Source organism: Mirounga leonina, unplaced genomic scaffold (genome assembly GCF_011800145.1).
Source record: "Mirounga leonina isolate KUSES-001 unplaced genomic scaffold, KU_Mleo_1.0 Mir_126, whole genome shotgun sequence".
Lineage (NCBI taxonomy): Eukaryota > Metazoa > Chordata > Mammalia > Carnivora > Phocidae > Mirounga > Mirounga leonina.
In genome coordinates this window covers 27,597,938-27,618,714 of record NW_023270314.1, presented here as the reverse complement: position 1 = coordinate 27,618,714, position 20,777 = coordinate 27,597,938, and the positions used below count along the sequence as shown (strand labels likewise).

The window sequence follows — 20,777 nt, the reverse complement described above, 5'->3', positions numbered from 1 at the left end:
AAAATTCAAGTTACACCATTTCATTTTTACAAAAGACCTGCAGTAGTACCTGATTTCACTAACCAAAAGAAATCCAAAGAGGATTTTCACTTTTATAAAAAAGAAGTATCGACCACAGCATCCAGGATTTGCTTTGCAGTGAGCGGTTACTGAGGCAGCATGCACCCTGAGCAACGAGCGGCGCCCCCAAGCTCCTTGCCTCGGAACCACACCCAGCATCTCGGCATCAAGCGGCCGCAGCTTGGAGCCCTGTCCTGTGTTTTATCTCTATTTATTTTGTGCCAAAGGTCAGCAAGATGTGTCCTAAGGTGGCAGAAAAACCTAAGAGGGGTTATTTTTGGAGTCTGGGACACTCAAAATCTCTTCCATATAAATGAATGGTCATTGCTTGTTCAGTTTACACCGTTCTAGTTTACGAAAGGTTTCATAGGAATGCTCTACTTCCAAGGGGGAAGCCTCTAGTCAGAGTAGATTCCCTTATTAGAGCTTCTTGCTCTAAATGGGGGTGTTAGAAGGGGATGTGGGTCAAGAGTGGGCTGTGTGTGTGTTTCCAGACGGGAGAAATTATAGCCTGTTTCCACGCTGATGGGAATAATCCAGGAGAGAGGGCAGTGCTGGTGGGGGTGGGGAGCAGGGAGGTTGTTGCAGAGAGCTCCCCAGCTTCCCCCCAACTCCGAGCTAATAAGAGTTGTCTTCTTTGAGGGGGACCACAGGGGCGCTGGAAATGACACCAGGCTGGGCACAGGACACCTGGGTCCTGTCCTAAATCTGCCCCTTACCGGCAATGGGACTCTGTGCCAGCCCGAAACACCCAGGGCTTCAGATGTGGAAAGCAGGTCTTATAACATCAGCCACTTCCTCCCTCCCTGGGTTGTGGTGGAGAGCCAACGAAGTAACAGGTGTGAAAGTGTTTTGTAAAATGTAAAGGGTGGAACAGATGACTGGGATTATTTTTATTATTCTAATATCACAGGGGATTATTCAACAAATTTTAGAGATTACTGTTCATCCAGCCCTCTTTGTATGTACAGCCTTCCCGCTACGCTGACATACTAGCTGTGACCTGATCCACATGAAGCCAAGTAACCTCCCCAACCCCCCACTGATGCTCATCTGCCTCCCACTCTGCCCTGCATATTGACCCCTCTTCTTCCATTTGTCCCTGGCAAAAGCTGCCCTCCGAAGCCTCCCAGGCTCGCTCCCCCCCACCCCCCCACCCCCCGGTGACCCTGCCTCTTTCTTTCCTCCTGGCCCTATTCCCCATCCATCCTCGTCACTGAAATTTGTTTTAAGTAGGTACTGCCTGCAGGAGAGAGCTTTGGAGCAGGAGCCAAGAGAAGTTAGTGCAGTGTGGTGACCAACCTTCCCGATTTGCCCAGGATTTAGGGGTTCCCTCAAGAAGTGGGACTTTCAGTGCTCAAACCGGGAAAGTTCCAGGTAAACTGAGATAAACTGGTCAACCTAGTCTTGACCAAGGCCACGGTTAGTTGATATGCCCTCATCTTGCCAGTCATTCAACTTCTTTGTGGTCCAGTTTTCTCATCTATAAAAGGAAGGGTTTGGAGTTTCACTAGATTCCTTTTCAGTCCCTTCCAGCCTCAGGTTTCAAGGCTGAAGGTCATTTCCTCATTCCACAAATATTTCCTGAACGCCACTGTATGCCGTGCACTGTGCCCCTCCTGTTGACCGTGGCATCCTGGGCACAGAGCACAGCACCTCACACATAGTAGCTGCTCAATAAACACCTGAGGAGATGAGTGAATGAATCTACCACACCCTGACCACACCCCTCAAAACATCTGCTCCTAGTTCTGACCCTCCATTTTTTCCAGTCTGTCACCCACAAGCCTGTGGAACCTGTGAATAAGCCTAGAACTCTGGCCAGACTGAGCTGAGCTGAGCATTCCAATGAGGCAGGGCCGGAGGGCCGGGTAGCTGCTCGTGCTGGCAGTGAATGTTGACCTTGGGTGCTCCCTGAGAAGATGTTACCAAGATGAGCTTGCCCACCTCGGGGGTGGGGGTCCTGGAACACCGTCACATTCAGGTGCACGGAGCCCACCTGAGCAAAGGACCTGTGGTCCAGGCAGTTGTCTGCCCCTGGCTACCTCCTGTCTCCTGGGCCTCTGCTTCCAACCACCCCATGCCCCTTCCCATGTGGCCTCAGACCCAGAGTGGGGCTCTGGAACCAGACCATCTGGGTTCCCAGTGGGGCCCTCCACCTCCTAGGATGCTGTGTGAACTTGGCCAAGTCATTTGGTCTCTGAGCTTCAGGTTCCTCATCTGAATCTGATAACAATAGATCCTATTTTATAGAGTTTTGGTGAGGACGAAATGCACATGAAGGGCTTGCTGGTGGGGGGAAGTGCTCAATAAATATTAGCTATTACTGTTATCATCGTCATCCTCATTGTCATCAACACTCTCAGTCCAGTGAGAACAACCAAGAGCGAGCTTGAACTAAGTGCATCTCTCACACTTGGAATCTCCCTGACTCCAAGAAGCCTTCCCACATTACCCCTAGGACGCAATGACTTAGTCCCCGTGGCCAGGGCACCCTCAGTCTCCCACCCCCACAAGCAGCACTGCCTCCCCAGGACCCAGGGGTGCCTCTTCTCAGCTCTGGCTAAAGCTCTAATCCTATTGTTACAACCTCCCTCCTTCCCTTCCCTGCAGCTAAGCTGCGTGTTCTGGAGACCAGAGAGAGTTCCCTGAATGCGGCATTGAGCCCTGACCCGCCCCCAGGAGCTTCACAAGGTGTCAGGAAGGAGGACTGCGAGGAAGACAGGGACAGAGGAGGGACCTGGGGAGGTGATCAGAGGCTGAGAAGGCGGGGCCCCCCAGGGAGCCACACTCACCAACGTAAACACGCCCGCTCCCAGCACGGCATACACTGCATGGAGCCAGGGCACCTGCGGAGCAGACATGGAAAGGGTTTAGGGTGGTGGGGGTGAGGGGCAGGGAGGAGGGCTTAGTCCAGAAAGCAGAGGACATAGCACAGATCTCTGTAGTGGATTCCATCTCTCACAGCACCCCCCAACCCTCCCCAGCAGTCCCTAAGAAGCCCCAGAACAGAGAGGGGTCCTTGATTCTCTGTGGGCTCAGGGTGGGTCTGGGGAACCCCAGGATAGCAGTGATCATGGAGGGACTGGCAGGGCCATTCCCAGGTGACTGGTACTTTTTCCCTGCACACACAGCCCCAGACTCAGGCTGGATGAGGGAGACTCATCCTGTGGGACCCCTGTCATCCTCCCAGCCTGAGCCTGGCCTCAGGTTGCGACCTCCCGCCCTGCCCAGTGCGAACTCATCCCTGTCCTGTGTGGGGTCTGTCTGTTCCTCTGTAGGGGAACTCCCGAGCTTTGTCTGAAGGGGTAAGGGGCTCAAGGATGTGTGTCGGGGGGAGAGTCCTCTGGAGTTCCTACCAGGTGTGCATGATGGGACTGCTTGCAGAGACTGGAACAGCGCCCCTGCCCAACCTTGGCTCCCCCTAGGTCTCAGGGGCACCCAGGTGTGGAAACTCTGCAAGTTTCAAGTCATGCCCCCCTCCATAGGGCCTTCCCCCAGAAGAGTCCTGGAAACACAAGCATCCCATTAGCCTGCCCTGAGTCAATAAAGGGTTCTTTGAAGCTCTGAGGTCCCTTCCTGTAACCGTACCCCCATCCTAGATACACAGAGGGCCCCCAGACCAGCTCCGGTCCCTCCCTTTGTCAACAGGATCCTGGGAAGTGCCAAGGAAATGCTAGAATCAATCCTGAGGTCCTGGACTTGGAGCCAATACCCTGGGGGCCGGAGCTGGGCAGGATGGGGTGGGGGAAGGGGAGAGTGAGGAATGCTGCTCCTAGCCTAGCAGAAAAGGGGCAGCGGGGGGGATCATGCACCAAAAGTGGCTAAGAGGAGCCTTGGGTGGGGGCTGGGGGGTGGAAGAACTGAGCCCTCTAGCAGGGGTCTAATAGCCTCATCCCTGGGGTTCCCAGGATTAAATCTCAGTCCCCTCCGGTGATGCCCTCGATCTGCCCCCTTCTCCATCCGCAGCAGCCTGCTTCAGTCACCACTGAGCCCTCTGCAGTCCTGGTTGGATTTCCCAGGGCCAACCGGCGGCTGAGGCCCCACTGATACTCTAATGGGGTGGGGGTATGCTCAGAGCCCCACTGCCCCACCTCCTGCCTGCCTGGCCAGCCAGATTCTGTCTCTCTGGACTTCACTGATCCCACAAGAGCTCCGGGGGGCCCTTGCTCAGGGCCCTTCTGGGCCTCGTGGCCCTCTGGCGTTCCTGTGCTCCCTTCTCTGCCCCGGGGTTTAAATGTGTTGTGCTCCCCCCCTCAGCCTCACCTCGCCCCTAGAGGGGAGGATGAGAAAGGTGAAGCGGATGTGGCTCATGGTGCAAGCAGGTGCCCAGGCCTGCCAAGAAAAGCCTCCTTGTTGGTTTGCTTATCCTGCCAACAAGCCCAGGGCAGGTGCCAGGAGGCCTGGACAGGATGTCAGGCTGTAGGCCTTTGGCTCTGGGCCTCCCCTGGAGGGCGGGGGAGGAAACAGCACCCTCGGGCAAGGTGGGCTCTCCCTCCCTCCCCAGGGCCCCACTGGGAGACCCGGGGGACTCACATATTGGAAGGGCAGGAGGATGGCCAGGATGAGTCCACTGAAGAAAAGAGTCATGAGCAGCACGAAGATCACACCCTGGCAGGAGGTGAAGTCAAACTGCAGGGATGGGACAGGCGTCAGCTGTTAGGCCTGCCCAAGAGGGCTGCACATTCCCAGGGGGCCCCAGCTGGGCAGTGTGCTGGTGTGCTGGTCAGAGGGCGGAGGCCTACACGGCAGCCTCACGCTCCCCCCAGAAGCCGGCATTCCTCCTCCAGGGGGCCTCCGCATATCCTACTCACCCCTTTCACTTCTCCCTAGCCAGGGACCCAAGCCTGGAGCCCCCCATCCCACAGGCCTTGCCCTGCCCACCAGCCCCAGAGCTGACCTTAGTCTGGAAGCTGAAGATGGTGACGGAGAGGCAGACAAGAGCCGTGATGCCCAGGCACAGAAGGACGGACGTGGTGTTGTAGTAGCTGCAGGACGCGGGGCCAGGGGCTCAGCTTCAGGCAGGCCTTCCGGTCTCCCTGGCCCTCCCCTTCTGCCAGCACCTGACCCCTTGACTTCAGCTCCCCACCGTCCCCCCCTTCCCACGGTCCTCCCTCTCCTTGCCTTCCCAGCCTCTTCCCTGGGCCCTGCCCTCCCCAGCAGGCTTAGACTCAGACTCCTGTTAGAAGGATCTTGAAGAGGTGGGAGTAGAGGGTGGGGGGGGCTTTGTGCTGCTGCCGGGAGGTGGTTCACGGGGAATGGGGTGATCAGCCAGTCTGGGGTCCTTCGGGCTGCAGCTCGAGAGAGGTCACCTTGCTCCCCTCCGTTCCCCACCTCCACCCCGCTGACCTGGCCAGGCCCCGCTGTCACTGTGGAGCGGAGTGTGCGAGAAGAGGGCTCCAGGCCAATGTCTCCTGCCTGCCTGAACCCCCTCTCATCTGAATGCTCTCTGAAGGGATGTGTTTGGGAGCAGCTCCCCTCAGAGTGTGGCCCGTCCCCCTCCACCTGTCCCCTTTACCTGGACAACATCCCAGTGAGGTAGGCCATGGACAGGGTCTGGAAGGAGAAGCAGGATGAGGGAATGCTCCAGAACTCAGCCTCTGGGGGCCCAGACACCTTCAAGGCCCAGCCTGGGTCTCCACCCATGGTGCACAGCCCTCAGCTCTGCATCTGCCTCGCCCCCACACACATTCACTTCCACAACTCAGGCCTGGTGAGGAGCGTCCTGACAGGCCTGCCTACCTGTCCCCTTCTTTCTTTTGCAGTCCTGCTTCCACCTCCCCACCCCCCAACTCTCTACAACCCACTCTTCATTATCCAGAGCTCTAGGATGCCTCATTCAAACCTCTTAAAAACAACATCACAAAGAAAAGAGACAGTGGATGGAGTCGGGGAGAGACTAAGACCATTTGGAAAGAGAGGATGAGACGTCTGTAGCAGAAGTGGGGTGAAAATACCCCTGCCCCAACCAGTGACCTCACATTGGACATCCCCAACCCAGACTTCTGGGCCCTCGAAGCCCAGCCTCTTTCCCCCCCCACCACCTCCACTCAGCATCTGTCCCCAGCCACCCCTTGGTCACTTACGAAGATGGTCAGGAGAATCAGGTTCCAGGGGAAATGCCTCCTGCAAGACAAGCCACAGAGTTCAGAGGAGAATGGGGGGGACTGAAAGCCACAGCCGGGTCACTGCCGCAGCGAGGAGGTCTTGGCCTCACCCCAACCCCACTCCTCGGAGCCCCTTCCTTCAGCCACATCCCCAGGTACCCCCATCAGTGGATCCACGCCGTGCTGTTGCTACCTCAGGGGCCCCAAGTAAAGGAGGGAGGGGCAGGCTTGATGGAGCCCAGAAGATAGAGACCTCTCAGAGATGCACAGAATACTGGGGGAGGGCAAGACCGAGGCCAGAACTTTCCAGATCCTGCTCATGTTCCCACAAGTTGCTCCTCGAGCCGTCACATACCTAGGTCCAGAACAGCAGGCCAGGGTCAGATAGGTCGCAAAGAATACAGCGCTGTGAGAGACAGATGGATGGGCCAGTCAGCCCGTGCCCCCTGAGGCCCCTTCACCCAGTCCCCTGCTCCTTCTCCTCTCTGCCACCCCTGCCCACAGGTGCCAGGCAGTAGGATCAGGTTGGGGGAAGAGTGTTTAAGACGGCAGTCATCCTAGAACCTGGCAATTGGCAGGCTGGTGGTCCAATCCCCAAAAGACAGGAATGGGCATTGGACGAGCTTCTGGAAATACTGAGTCTGGGGTGCCACGGGGCAGCTGACCACCCGATCCAAAGTGGCCTCCCCAGACACTCTCAATACTTCACACAGAAAGTTTGTCTATGGTGTTTTCTATGTGCCAGGCAGAGTGCTAAATGCTTTATGACTACGAATGGATGCAATCCTCCACCTTCTTGCTCCAGAGTCCTGGCTTGTGACCAGTGGCCCATACTGCCTCAGTCCCCTCCCGCCCTTCTCACTACTTGTAATCACCTTGTCACTTTATTGATAGTCTACCCTACTAGACTGTGATTGAATCAAGGGAAGGGCCCTCATCTGTCCTGCCAGGACCTGGCACAAGCAGGAAGTGCCTGTGGCATGAATTTCTGGATCAGGTGGCCATGTCCAGCAGACGACTGGCCGGGAGCTCAAGTGCCACATAGTGACAGGCGCCGAGGATTGAGGATTTTCTAGAGAGCAGTGGAGGTGAAGGCCAGGCTAGGAGGTGGAAGATGAGGAGCTGAGGACCCCAGGGGCATGTTCATGCCTACCTAGATTGGTGCCACCACCAACGAATGGTCTCCAGCCCCCAGTGGGCTCTCAACATGGCACCTGCCATCCTTGCCCTTCTCCCTCCTCGGTTCCTCACCTATCCCCCACAGCAGCAATTCCAACCATCCTCCTCCACCCACAGACCTCCCAGGCTGCCTCACTCCTGCATGGTCTGGCCTGATGCATCCCAGAAAGATCTGAGATGAGGTGGGGCTCCCTTGGCTCCCTGGCTGCCACCTGCAAACATCGTATCATGCATCTATGTGCCCTTTTTCCTGTCCTTCCATCCCAGACCAACCCAACCATCCCAGGCTCAACTGCCCCACCATCTCTATCTCTAATACCTCATCCTTTCTACTGGCGCCTCTCCTTCCACAAAACCCTCCTCAGCTCTTTTCTATCTTCGGCCTACGTCTTCCCCAGTTCCAGCTACTGCCACTTTATCCACCCTCACAGATTAGCTTGAAACAGTCGTCCCCACTTCACTATCTCCTTCTTCATCTCCAAATTACTCCCCAACCCTGCAAACCCAAATCCAGCCCCACTTAATGAGAGCCGGCTTTGCCACATCCCTGTGACCTTGTTGAATCCAAGTGACACTTGTCAGTCCCTGTCTTACCTGACTTTTCAACATCTGATCACTCCCACTGTTCCCCTGGTTCCACAATGACAAACTCTTGGGCCCCCTCCTACCTCCCTGGCCACTCTTTCCCAGTCTCCCTCAGGATATCTAAATATTCCCTGTTCCTTTGGTACAGAGTCCCACCCGGCTGTCTCCCCTCATGCTCTCCCTGGGGGCTCGCTCTTCCACAGGACTCCCTTTAGCAGGCAAATGCTCACGGCTCCCACACCCTTGTTTCTCATCTAGATGCTCCTTCTCAATCCCAGACCTGCATAGGCAACTGCCAACTCGGCAGACATAGCCATTCAGAAACATGCCAAACCCAACAGGTCAGGAGTGAACTTGCCCTCCTCCCTGCCCCTGCTCCTGCGTCTCCTATTGTCAAGGACGTCATGCACATTCAGGTGGCCCAACCAGAGAACTCAGCATCCTTGACTCTCACCTGGCCTCGCCCGATTAATCACAGGGACCTGCCGATCCTCTTACCCAGGCAGCGCACAGATCTGTCACCTTCTCTCCATGCCCAATTCCACCCTTTTAGGTGGGGCCACCTCTCCCTATCTGGTCCTGCTGCCTCCAGCCCTACCTTTCACCCTCCAAGCAACAGACAGATCTGACCATGGGACTCCCTTGTTTAAAATTCCCAAAGACCTGGCAAGGCCCTGCTTGATCTGCCCCACCTACCTCCCCCTGTCTTCTGCACCCTCATAACATGCCCGCCACACTGTGCTTCTGCTGGAAAGGACTGACTGGCAGCGACGCCCGAGGCCTGGGTTAGAGGGGCTCCCTCCATGCACCATGGGCATTCCTCAACTGAGGCCCGCACTCACACACCCAACGGGCCTGTTCATCTGAACCCTCACCCAGATGTAGCATCTGGCATGAGCTACTCATTTTGCATTCCTACAATTACCCCGGGGCCTGGCAATGGTTAGGTGACCTTTAAATACTTCTGGATGAAATGCAAAAGCATAAGGGATGTAGGGACGGAGAAAAGCCGATTGGATTTGGCAAATAGGACCCCTCCATCTTCACCTTCTCCTATACTTCGGAGGCTCTCAAGTGATGTGGGACAGTTGTCACAGTGATTAAGGGGCTCTTAGTGCCAGGGACCAGTGAGGGACAGTAGAATTGTCCTGCCCCAGTTGAGAAACACTCCAGGATCTGCTCTCTTCTGGTCTCAACTTGAGTCATTGGTCGGTCACGTCGGCAATATTGATAATAATAATACCTTTGTCTATGTGCATCCTGGGTGTGAGTCCTGTCTCCCTACCGGACTGGGAGCTTCCAAAGGGCAAGGGCCCAGTCTCCTTTCCTCCCTGGCCCTCAGCTCCTCAGCCCTCAAGACCAGGGGTCAGAGGAAGGGCAGAGGGACACCACCCAAGGGTTATGATGCCGCTTTGGAGCCTGACTCCCCTATTCTTAGCCCAGCTTTGCCACTTTGATTATGTGACCTTGAACAAGCTACTTAATTGCGGAGCCCCCTCACTTCCTCCTTTGTAACACAGCAGTACTGATACCAATTCACGGGGCTGTAGCTGGATTGGCCGAGAGCACGCACTCCAGCGCTTAGCACAGGGCCTGGCACAGGGTACGGACTTGAGAATGGGAGTTGTTATTACAATTAGACTGACAGCCTCCTGGGGAGGCTCTGACCCACCTCTCCCAGCTCTGGTCTCACCGTTTCCTCCTCTGCCTGGCCCCCCCACCCCCGCCCCCCAACAGCCCCAACTCCTTCCCGCCGCCAGGGCTCAGAGGGAGCAATCAGACAATATGGCAAGAGCCCGCTAAGGGAGATGACTGGGGCCTCGAGAAGGTGGTGAGTGGAGGGGGGTGCTGGAAGGCCGCCATCCCAGGGGGCAGAGAATGAGTCACAGAAGTGAAAGAAAGACTAACTTGCATGTCAGAGCCTGGGCCCCAGGGCCTGGGCTGGAGCCACCGTCTGTTTATAGAGTTCCAGAACAGGGGAGTGAGACTCAGGTGGAGGCCAGCATCCAAACCCAGTGCCCTCCCTCAGCGTGTCCCACTCTAGGGCCGATCCTGGGCCAGCCGAGCACTTAGGGGAAGGGCACAAGACTCCACTGCTTAAGAAGCAGTAACTGCTCTCCGAACCCCACATCCTCATCTGTAGAATGGGGATAATCATAGTATCTGCCTGGTAGGGTTGTTTTCAGGATCAAATGATAAATACCTGGAAAGCACTTAGCATGGCGCCTCACACATAGGGAAAGAGTGGTTTTATTCTTATCGCTACTAAGGGCTTGGTGTGTGGTAGGAGGTGAGACCCACTAGGTCTCAGACCCAGAAGCAGATTCAGGGGGCAAAGTTGAGGGGCAGGGAGGGGGTAGGGCAGGGCAGAGCCACAGGCTGGCTTTCTGGAGAAAAGGGCAGCATCTTGGTGTTGGAATTCGCAAGCACCTCCAAGGCTTTGTGACACCCCATAAAAAGCACAGGGTCCATCCCCACTCCCAACTTCTCTCCACCACCCCCCCACCAAGCCGGGGGAAACATCTCTCCTTTCTGTCTAGAGATGTTGAGGAGGAGGGCCGTTCAACCTCACCATCCACAGGCCAGATTCTCATGCCTGCCCTCAGTGGGGTGGACTCTGCCCCCACTTGCGAGCCTGCTCATTCCCCGGCTGTGCCCCGGCCGGGGTGCTCCATCTGCTCAGGACGTGGAGTCCCACCGACCCTCCTGTGGAAGGCCTGGTGAAGGGCCTGGGGACTCCATTCCCGAGTCCTCAGGGCACCTGAGTCTGCCGGGCGGTGCTGACGTGCTGGGAGCCATGCCAACCTGCCATGTGGGCTGGCCTGGCGGCCAGTCCCTGGGGTCTCATGAGCTTACCACACAGTGCCTCCCTGTCGCGTCTGCAGACAGGCCCTGGGTCCTATGCCCTAAGAAAGTCTCCAGGTGTGAATGTCTCCTCCCCTGGGACTCCCAACTTGACTGAGCCACCCGTCCACTCCTCTGCTCCTCCAAGGAGCCCCAGAGGCTAGGATGAGCCTCCTTGCTGTCAGCTTATGGTTGGCCTGTGTTAATTCAAGGCCCACTCTCAGACTGTTCTGGACTTGGGGTGGTGCAGGAGGCCGAGCGAACATCTCCACCATTTCTCCGCCCAAGAGCAGGCCTAGCACAGCTGTAGTGGGCCAGCGCCTCGCCAGACGTTCAGTTTCCACTCCGTAAGGCTCCACGGCTCTCTCAGGGGTCTCAGATTCCCTAACAGGGAGCCTTCCGGTCCTCCGCCAATCTTGTCCCTTATTTACCAAATGGACCATGGGCAGTCCCACTCCTGTGCTTTTGTTTGAGCCACTCCAGTCCCCGAAGTGGACTGAGGGCTTGGGTATCTCGGGCTCACTCCCATGCTGCTTTGTGCTGCTCACTACCTTCCCCTGCAGAGGCTTCCTCCCCAGCAACCCCAGTGGCCAGTATAGGGCTGGGCTCACAGGCGGTGCGGAAGGAGACTTAGGTGAGAGCAGTTCTGCTCTGAGCCCAGGGTAGTTCTGGCCTAGAATTATCCAGAATGACCCCAAATTGCCCAGATAAGAGGGCCAAGAATCACCCACACCATCAAAGCTCTTCTCTTAAGTTATCCGCCATGCTCCTTAAAAAGCATAGGACAAGCAGGAGCCAAATGGCTTGAGAAGAAGGGAATCTGCCAAGCAGAGTGATGAGGAGCACAAACCTCAACCTGAATCCTGGATTTGAATCCCAGCTCCACCACTAACTAGCTCTGTGACCTTGGGCAAATTACTCAACCTCTCTGAACCTTAAGTTTTCTGAGGTAATCCTACCCAGTTGACTCGAGGATCGAATGCAATACCATACGTCCAGCACACAGAACAGGCCCAGCCCTTGTTAGGCACTCTTTAAGTGGTAGCTATTATGATGAATAATTCATAGGCATTAATAACAAAACATTAATAAGAGTCACAACATCATCATTAGTGTGGGACAAGGTGTTCCAGCCCCGCTTCCCCTCGGGGCCAAGGTCTGGGTCTCACCAGCCAGGGCCCCAGCCCCACCCTCCCCTCTTTGTGCAAGCACCAGAACGTATGCCTGTCTTCTTCCCCCCGTCTCAGATCTAAACACCAGAAGGGCCCTCCAGGCCCTTCTCTTGTGAGGAGGTGGAGAGGGGCCATGGGCTTGGATTCTGTCAGGGGAGATTTCCCACCTTGTGCCACTGAGCGTTCTCTGGCAAGGGGCCTGGAGGCCTGGGGAATACTCACTAGGATGCCCAGTACCATCCTGGGTTGGCCTGAACATAGTCCTTAACGGGGTCACTGCAGAGAAAGGAGGGGGGAGAATCAGAATGTGCCCTCTGTCTCCATCTCCACATCTGCCCCCCCATGGCTCACAGGACTTGTGAGGAAGAAAGGGGGAAGGCACCCCTGGTGGCACAGGGGGCCCCAGCCACAGTCCCAGGCTGGGATGGGGAGGCGCGGGGCTGTGGGCTGGAAGATCCGAGAGGATATGTGCTTCGCAGACACCTGCTGGCCCAGAAGGCACCAAGTCACCCTCCCAGGGAACGGAGGACTCCTCCGTGGGCACTCGCTGAAGTTCCTCCCCAGCACGAGGGTATCCACTGCCCCCACACAAATCTCTTCAGGCAAACATTCCAAGAGCAGTCTGGCCTCGCCATGGCTGCCCTGGAAGACCCAGACCTTGTGCCCGGTCCACACTGCCAACTCACCAGAAGGTAAAAAGAGCCACGACACCCAAGGTCACCAGCAGCTGGATCAGCAGGATTGTATAGACCTAGGGGTCGGAGGGAGTTTTGCTCAGTTTGGGGAGCCCCATTTGTGGCCAGGGAGACTTGGCCCCCCAGTGAAGCTCAGGGAGATCCCACCTTCCCAGTGACTTAATCTCCTCTCCAGACCTGCATCTTGTACCCTCCACTCTCCTTCTTAGGGGTCACTAGAACAGACCCAGGACAAGGTGAAAGAAGAGCAAAGATGCTCCAGAGCCCACTCCCACAGGACAAGGGATCCCAAGTATCTGGAGAGAGGGTGAGACAATGAGTTTAAGCATAGCAGGGGGCAGTGGAGTGAAACCTAAGGACACACTTCCCAGCAGGTGTTGTCATCTGCGGTCACAGGAGAAGGGGAGAGGGATGGCCTCTGCAGGAATCTGCAGACAGAGGGATGGGCCAGGGTCTTCTCAAGGGACTCCCCCTACCTAACCCCTCCCCCCATCCTGGAGAGTTGGAGGAGGTGGTTACCTTTCTGATGAAGACTCGGCGAACTTTCTGGTCGTCCCAACTGAAGGTGGTGAAGAGCTCATGGTCTCCAGCCGGGAAACCATTCTCATAACTGGAGCTGCCTGGATGGACATGGGGAGGGCCATGAGGGCTCCCATACATTTAAATCATTTAAATGCTGCTCCCAATGGCCACCTGCTCAGAGCTGACTTTTGTCAAAGTGGCTATCCGGACCGGGCAAGGCTTTCTCTCTAGCCCTGTTCTCAAATGTCTCACCCCAACCCCATCCCATCCCCAGATCTCTCTCCCCACCTGCTTCTCCTATCTGCGTCCTGAGAATAAACTGTCATCTCCCCTCCCCTTCCTGCATGCTGGTTGGGGCTCCCTGCGGCCAAGCCCTGCCAAACAAATATGACCCTTTCCTCTTATGTCCCCCACTCTCCTCCCTGAACATGCTGGCTCCCTTGTGGCTAAGAACCAGAGAGGGACAGCCACTCTCCCCGGGCCACCTAGCCCATCCCAGGATCAAAGGTCCTGCCCCAGCTTGCTCTGAGGCCCTTGGGGTGAGAACTGGGAACTAGTGTGGAGGAAGGACCTGCTGGTACTCCAGCTGGGAAGCAAGGCAGGGGGAAGGTTGGAGGATGAAGAAGAGCCAGGACAGGGCAAGGAGGAGGGTATGGCTGGGGGTGAAGTTTGGGGGCCTACTCCCAGAACTCAGGACCCAGCTATCAGGCCTTGGGAAGAACATAGGATCCACAGTCAAACAGACCCACATGTGGATAACTTCCTCTAAGACTAACTAGCTGTGTGACCTTGAGTAAGTCACCAGCCATCTCTGAGTCTTTTCTACGATATAGGTCAGTGATACTCACCTCATGGGGGCAAAACTAGATGAAAGTGGAAGCCTCCGGCTCTGTGCCTGCTGGGGACTGTGCTGCCCCGCCTTTACACCCCTCAGCTCAGCTGGGCCATTCCTGAGGCTTCTGCTCTGTTCTCGTCCACTGTCATTTCAATTCCCCTATTCTCTTCCTGCAATTTCTCCACGAGCTTACCCTCCAAAGCCTCCCCTGAGCCCTCAGCCCCAATGCACATTCCTCCCTCTTACTTTTCTCCAGCCTGACTATATTTTTTCAGCCATGTGCTTTCTTGCTTCTGGGCCTCTCTGCACATCATATTCTTTCAGCCTGAACACTCATTTCCCCGTCTCTTCACCAGTGGAACTCATGTCATCCTTCAGGACTCGATGTGGATACCCCTTTGTCCAGGCAGTCTTCCCTGACTGCCGGGTAGGTTAGGCAAGCTGCCTAGGCCCCTCTCATTGCATACTTGTCTATATAGCCAGGTCTGTGAGGGCAAGTGTTGCAAATCAATGCATCCCCAGAAATTTAGCTGAGTGCTGGACACAGTGCTTGGCCCACACTTAGAAATGTTTGTCACATGTTGACTAAAATGAGCTTCCTTCCTGCCCCGACAGTTCCCTGGAAAACATTACTTAAGGCAGCTAGTCTTGGCCACCTGGAAATGGAAAATGAGGAAGGGGGAGAGAGAAGGAACACACTGCAAACCTGAGGCCTGGATATTTAATATTTACCCTTTAATATTCCACTTCTCTTTCACGTTCTGTCTACAGCCCCTGCCAAAGCCTGAATGGCCAGGCCACAGAGTGGGAGAAGAGGAGAAAGAAAGCAGTCCTGTGGGTATGGGGCAGTAAGAAGGGTTCCCACAAACACCAGACCTTCATTGGCCCTCCAGTAGGTCACGGTGGGGTAGAGCTGCTTGGCTCTGGGCCCAGGGGGTTTGTGGTAAGGGATGTGGACCATGGTGGCTGCTCCTGGTGAGTAGAGGCTCTGTCTGAGGCATTGTTCTTGAGATTGCTTCTAGAATTCTGCTGGGGAGGGTGGGAGTTGATAAGATGGGGGGGGGGGGTTTGAGGGGCTGCTGAGGGAGGCCGCAGGGGCTGAGGAAGATTTGAAGGGGGCCCTTCCTTATAGATTGTGGGGAGCTGTATGTTCCTAGCCCTGAGGCAAAGCTCCCACAAGCTGCTCATCCTAACAGAGGGGCTCCCACTGGCTGTGATCCTTGCTCTGCAAGGAGCTGGCGTTCACCAGGGTGAGTCTGCCTATGATATGCCTGGCCGTGAGGGGCTTTGAGGCTAGCATCCACACACCTTCTCCACATCATATCCTCCTGTCCCCAACAAAGGCTTGGAGAAGGGATCCTCAGACCCCTGGCCCCAGCAGCCCTGGGGTCTTCATGGGGACATGTCTCCACTAAGGTTTCAGATCAGCCCACATGGAAACACACTGCACTCCCACTCACAGGGAGCCAGCCACAGCTTAATACTGCCCCTTCCTGTGTCCACTCTCCCCACCCTTTTTATGCACCCCTTTCTTTGAGGAGAGCCTTTCTAGAATGGCCCCCGGTTTCCCCCTCCCCCTCACCCCATCCCCTCTATTTGCCCTAGCTTGATGGCTTGAAAAAAATCCCCTCTTCCCCATCCAAGAGTACTGTGACTGTAGGCATTGTGTTTCTCCCTTTTCATGGAGTCCTCCTTGACCTACCCTTGGAATAGCCCTCCAAATCCAAAGCCTTTGACTACAGAGCCTCATATAACAACCACACAATGCATCTATTTATGGGCAACTTCCTCCTACCCGGGTTTTTCATCTGGGCCCACCACTCCCCTTAATGCTCCTGTCTCCAGGAGCTTAGGGACTTACTAGGGTCCACATAGGCCCAGCTGGGGTGGAGAGGCACAGCCGAAGGGGCTGGGGGGAAGGCCCCTGCCTTCAGTCCCTCCCCAGAGGTGGCCTCCTCATAGGAGGGCGGGGCTGAGGGCACTGCTGGAGTCTCCTTCTTCTCACCATGGGCCTGCTGCTGCCCCTCCGTCCCGGGGGCCTTGTTAGCCACGGAGATCTGTGGAGTAGAGGCAGAGAGAGACAGTCACCGGGGAAAGGGAGCCTTCCAAGTCCTCCTCGCCAGCCCCTAATTTCTGGGACCTTCTCACCTGCACTAGGAAGGGTGTGGGTACAGACAAGAATCTCCCTATTTTATGCGGGATATGAAATATTATTCAGCCTTAAGAAAGAAGGAAATCCTTCATTTGTAACAACATAGGTGAATCTGGAGGATGTTATGCTAAGTGAAATAAGTCAGACACAGAAGGACAAAAACTGCATGATATCACTTATATTGGGAATCAAAAGTAGCCAAACTCAAAGAAGCACGGAGGAGAATGGTGGTTGCCAAGGGTTGGGGGTGGGGGAAATGGGACGATGTTGGTCAAAGGGCACAAAGTTTCCATTGTGCAAGATGAACAAGTTTTGGAGATCTAATGTACAGCATGGTGATTATAGTTAACAATACTGAATTGTATACTTGAAATTTGCTAAGAGGGTGGATCTTAAGAGTTCTCATCACACACAAAGGTAACTATGTGAAGTGACGGATATGTTAACTAGCTTGATTGTGGTGATCATTTCACAATATATATGTATATCAAAACATCAGGTTTTGTACCTTAAAGATGTATAATTTCTATTTGTCAATTATACCCCAATAAAGCTGGGGTGGGGGGAATGACTCTCCCTTTTTATATAGATGGTTGAACTGAGCTCCGGGAGGGTCAGGGTTGGCCCAGGGCACACACTGAAGCTGGAATAAAAACTGAGGAAGGAGAAATTCTTAGGAGAGCCCACCATTGGCGGTCATCGTCCCTGGGGCAGAGAGTGCATCTGTATGGTTCCACTGTCTCCCTGGGGTCCAGGGAAGGGCCTGGCCCTCAAGAATATTATTGAATGAAAGATTCTTTGACTTAATCTTCCTGCTACCTTGCTAGTTGTATTTTGACCCCTGTTTTAAAAGGAGGGAACTGAGGCTCAGAGGGGAAGAATGACTTGCCCAAGGTCACAGAGCCACACATAGACCATTGGGCTGCAGGGCCCAGGCGCCATCCACTGGGATTGGTCTCCTTCTGTTGGGCGGGAGATGACACTAGGCAAGTGGGGGTGGGTGAGCAGGGAAACAGAGAGGGGTGGAGGGGGGAGACACGAAGAAGAATGGGGACTGGAGGAAGGGCAAGAGGTCCTTGGTAAAGGGTCCTGTTTCGGCCTTGTGTGTTGGAACCTCAGCTTCTCTCCCAAACCAGAGCAGAATCACAGGCTGTCACTGCTAGAAGGGACCTCAGGAGGCATCTAGTTCTGCCCCTTCCTTCATTTTATGGGTTAGGAAACTGAGGCCCAGAGGGAAATGTACCATGGCAGGTTGAAAACTCAAGTCTATTTATACTCAGCTCTGCTCGCTGCCCCAGAGTGTCCAGTAAGCTTTGGTGAGAGGATTGGAGCTGGGGCTGGGGGGGGCCTGAATGCCGCCATCAGTCAGGGGAGACTGCGGGGGAGGGGTGGCATGAAAACTGAACTGACAACAGAAAGACTGAACCTCAGAAAATGAATGGGAGTCAGGTCTGGCTGCAGAAAGAATGTGTTAAGCCTGAAGGGCCGCAGAGCAAGGCTGCAGAGTTCCTTCTTTGCAGGGTGCTTCTAGCTGAGGCAGCCCAGAGGTGAGCGAGCACCAGATCTCTGCCTCCATGCAGCCCTAAGGACCACTGAACTGGAGGGTTCTTTTCCATCCCCAGAAAGCCTGTGAGCAAAGCTGGGGATGAGAGGGAGAGGGGGCAGGGCAATGCACTGCACTCATCCCAGGACAGGGAGCAGTGTCAGCAAAGTGACTGGGGGGAGGGGGGGATTAGCGGGGGGGGGGGGGCGCTGGGGGGGAAGCTCTTCATTTTCACCACGGTGAACACCCTTAGGGAAGGGCCTTGCGGAGCCCAGGCCTGTGGGAATAGGGCCCTGGCTCACCGGCTGCCCTCCCACTCCCCGACCTCCTCCATCACCCAGACCAGAAGGGTCAGTCACATCCAGGAAAATCCAGTTCAGCCCACCACAACCAAGGTCCTTTGAGCCCAGACCCAGGCAATGGATTATCACCTCTGACTTCCGCCCTGTCCAGAACAGGTCCTCCTCACCAGCCCCCACCCTGCTGATCAGCCCCAGAGACTCCAGGGCCCTGCCCCCATACACACACACACACACACACACACACACACCGGCATTCCCAAGTGAGGTCTGCCCAACGGGAGGAGGTGGTATCACCCAATGACATCATTTTGAGGTCTCATGAGATTAAAAACAGAGAGAGGAGGGTCTGAGAGCCCAGAGAAGGATGCCATTGGCTCTGAGGCTCATCTTGGAGAAAAGAAGGGGGAGTGTGGGGGAGGTTCCTCTTCTGTTTTCTCTGCCCAATCCTTAGCACCCTCAAAACAGAGGGCCAGAGTACCCTCCCCCTTTGCCCCAGGCCCTGGTTGTTGTATAATTCCACAGGCTGTTGACATTATATAACCATACTAGGCAAGCCAAGTCTCTGCCCCAGCCCCTCCCCTCCATTTCAGGCCTAAAACTGGGAAAAAAGAGAAGACGTTTTATCTGGTCCCATCTAGTCCCATGCCCAGCCAAAACAAAAACAAAAATTAGAGCATCCTGATGCAGGGTTGCCATGGTAAATGCCTCCCCAACCCAACTACAAGGGATGTGTCCAGATGTGGGATAATGACAGGGAGTTGGGTGAGGGGTGTTTCTGTGGGGGTGCGAAAGATGAGCATAATGTGGTTGGGATTGGGATTGGACCAGAGGAGGGTGCAGGATAGGCATGGCCTCTCGGGGCTCACCCAGGTGCCCTCCACCACTCCCCCCACCACACCCCGGACACCCAGGCTGATTCCTTAAGGGAACCTAGGCACCTGTGAAGGGTCCTGAGATGCCAAAGCCCCCTGGGGTGGAAGGGAGGGGAGGTGGGCCTGTTGGGCAGGAAGAAGTCTGGACCCATTCCTTGAAATGGGCCTTTAGGTCCTCTGACTTCAACAAGGACCACAGAGGACCTTTGCACAAGCGCCAGGGGAGGATGCTTATAGTGGTCCAGAGAGTTTGCTTGGGAGGGGCCGGAGGATGGAGGATGGTGCAGGTGTGGGGGGGGCGGGGGGAGATGCCGATACCTTTCCTTGGGTCATGGTGCCGTGTCTCCGGGAAGGGGTCCCTGAGGCAGGGGCGGCCGCTTGGCTCACCACAGCCTGCCTGCGTCTCTTCCTTCCTCCGCGTGGGTTCTAGCAACATCCACTGCAGCCGGGCCAGGCGGACCGGAACGTACCATTACAGCGCGGGAGGAGGAGGGGGTCGGGGGCGGGCCGGCAGGCTTGCTGCGGAGGCCGCTGCGGATTTACAAGCCCAGGGGGAGGAGGCGGCCCACTGCCGCCTCCTCCGTCCCCTCCATCCGGTCCCCTCATCCCGGGACCAGGGAGCGCGCACTGCAGAGCCGCCCAAGTGGATGGGTCCGCAGGGCGGGAGGAGGCGCGGGGACTCCGTGACACCCGACCAGCTGATGCTGCCTGCCTGAAACCGGAGCTGGGTGTCAGGGCCTTATCTCTCCACCATCTCTGCTGCTGACAGGCTCTCTCCAAGCCTCAGTCTCCCCCCTCCCCGCCTCTGGATGCGGCCCCAGATTTCTGTCTCCATTTCCACCTCCCTCCTCCTCTGTTTCATCATCCATGGCAGAGTGGGGAAAGTCTCCCACGGCTTGTCTACCCTCCCTGGCTTCTAACAGGGCCCCTGGGCCCTAAGTTCCTATGGGCCTTTGGGCAAGCCATGTGGGCACCTCTCTTGCCTCCATGTTCCAGCCTGTGTAATGGGAGCAATGGGCCCTGCCCCACCTTGTCACTGAGGCCTGGTGTGGGAGGATGCTGCTGCTGGTTTTTTCAACCCTGCTGGACCATTTGACCAGACCTTTCCAGAAAGACCTCTAGTTCTGTCTCAAAGCCTCTCCAACCTCCATCCCCACCCCCAAACTGCTCCCTTTCTGCCTGCACTCTCAGCCTCGATCACCCCACCTCCATCTTCCCCCCATTCTGGAGCCCGTCCCATCCCCTTTCCCAGGCTTGTCCTCGGGAATCGGCCGTCACCAGGCCCTGTTTTCTAAAGCTGACGCAGTGCCGCTGTGGAGTTTGCAATCTCAAGAGCTGGGCTGGATTCCCAATGTAATCACCAGTCACTGGCCTTGTGACTTTGACAAGGCCTTAATGTCTCTGAGCTGCAGCGTCTCCTACTGAAAGGAGGAGCTCTGTCCATCCCAGATGGGCTGTAAGACACGCAGGGTATGGCAGGGGAAGCACACTGAAGACCACAGGGTGCTGTCAGTATGTGAGTTATTATGAACCGAGCAATCTCCTACTGGAGTGTCTTGGGCTGCCCCAGGGTGAGGACTCAGAGATCTGCCTAAAAGGATCTGAACCTCATAGGATTGGATGGGAAACCAAGACCAGATGCAGGGGTGGCCGCTGACCTTCTGCTTCTCTGTCACCTCCCAGCTAGACCCACTTAAAGATGGTGAGAAAGCAGGGCCTTGGGTGGGCAAGTAGATTACTGAATCTTGATTCCAACTCAGCTCACTCTTTGTGCCCCACCCCCCATAGCTACCAACTGCCCACATGCTTACTTATGCGCCGGGGCCTCCCTGTCTAGAGGGTCTCTCAGCCCTCAAAACCCCGAGCCCCCACCCCCATCCTCCTCTCTGTCCCCTCACTGGCCTCCCCG

The 20,777-nt window shown here is 55.9% G+C and overlaps 1 protein-coding gene across 1 annotated transcript in view; it reads right to left on the bottom strand.

The window, feature by feature from the left end:
* Window positions 1-19,376, bottom strand: part of FAIM2 (Fas apoptotic inhibitory molecule 2) — a 29,715-nt gene extending 10,339 nt beyond the window's left edge. The window contains exons 1-11 of the mRNA XM_035002705.1: window positions 19,187-19,376; window positions 15,861-16,056; window positions 13,162-13,262; window positions 12,634-12,698; window positions 12,170-12,223; window positions 6,523-6,573; window positions 6,147-6,186; window positions 5,579-5,616; window positions 4,961-5,048; window positions 4,597-4,692; window positions 2,856-2,909 (exon numbers count right to left, since the gene is read on the bottom strand). Coding sequence (XP_034858596.1) covers window positions 2,856-2,909; window positions 4,597-4,692; window positions 4,961-5,048; window positions 5,579-5,616; window positions 6,147-6,186; window positions 6,523-6,573; window positions 12,170-12,223; window positions 12,634-12,698; window positions 13,162-13,262; window positions 15,861-16,056; window positions 19,187-19,201 — 798 coding nt within the window. The 5' untranslated portion in view covers window positions 19,202-19,376. The remainder of the gene's footprint in view (window positions 1-2,855; window positions 2,910-4,596; window positions 4,693-4,960; window positions 5,049-5,578; window positions 5,617-6,146; window positions 6,187-6,522; window positions 6,574-12,169; window positions 12,224-12,633; window positions 12,699-13,161; window positions 13,263-15,860; window positions 16,057-19,186) is intronic.
* Window positions 19,377-20,777: the final 1,401 nt, after the last annotated feature.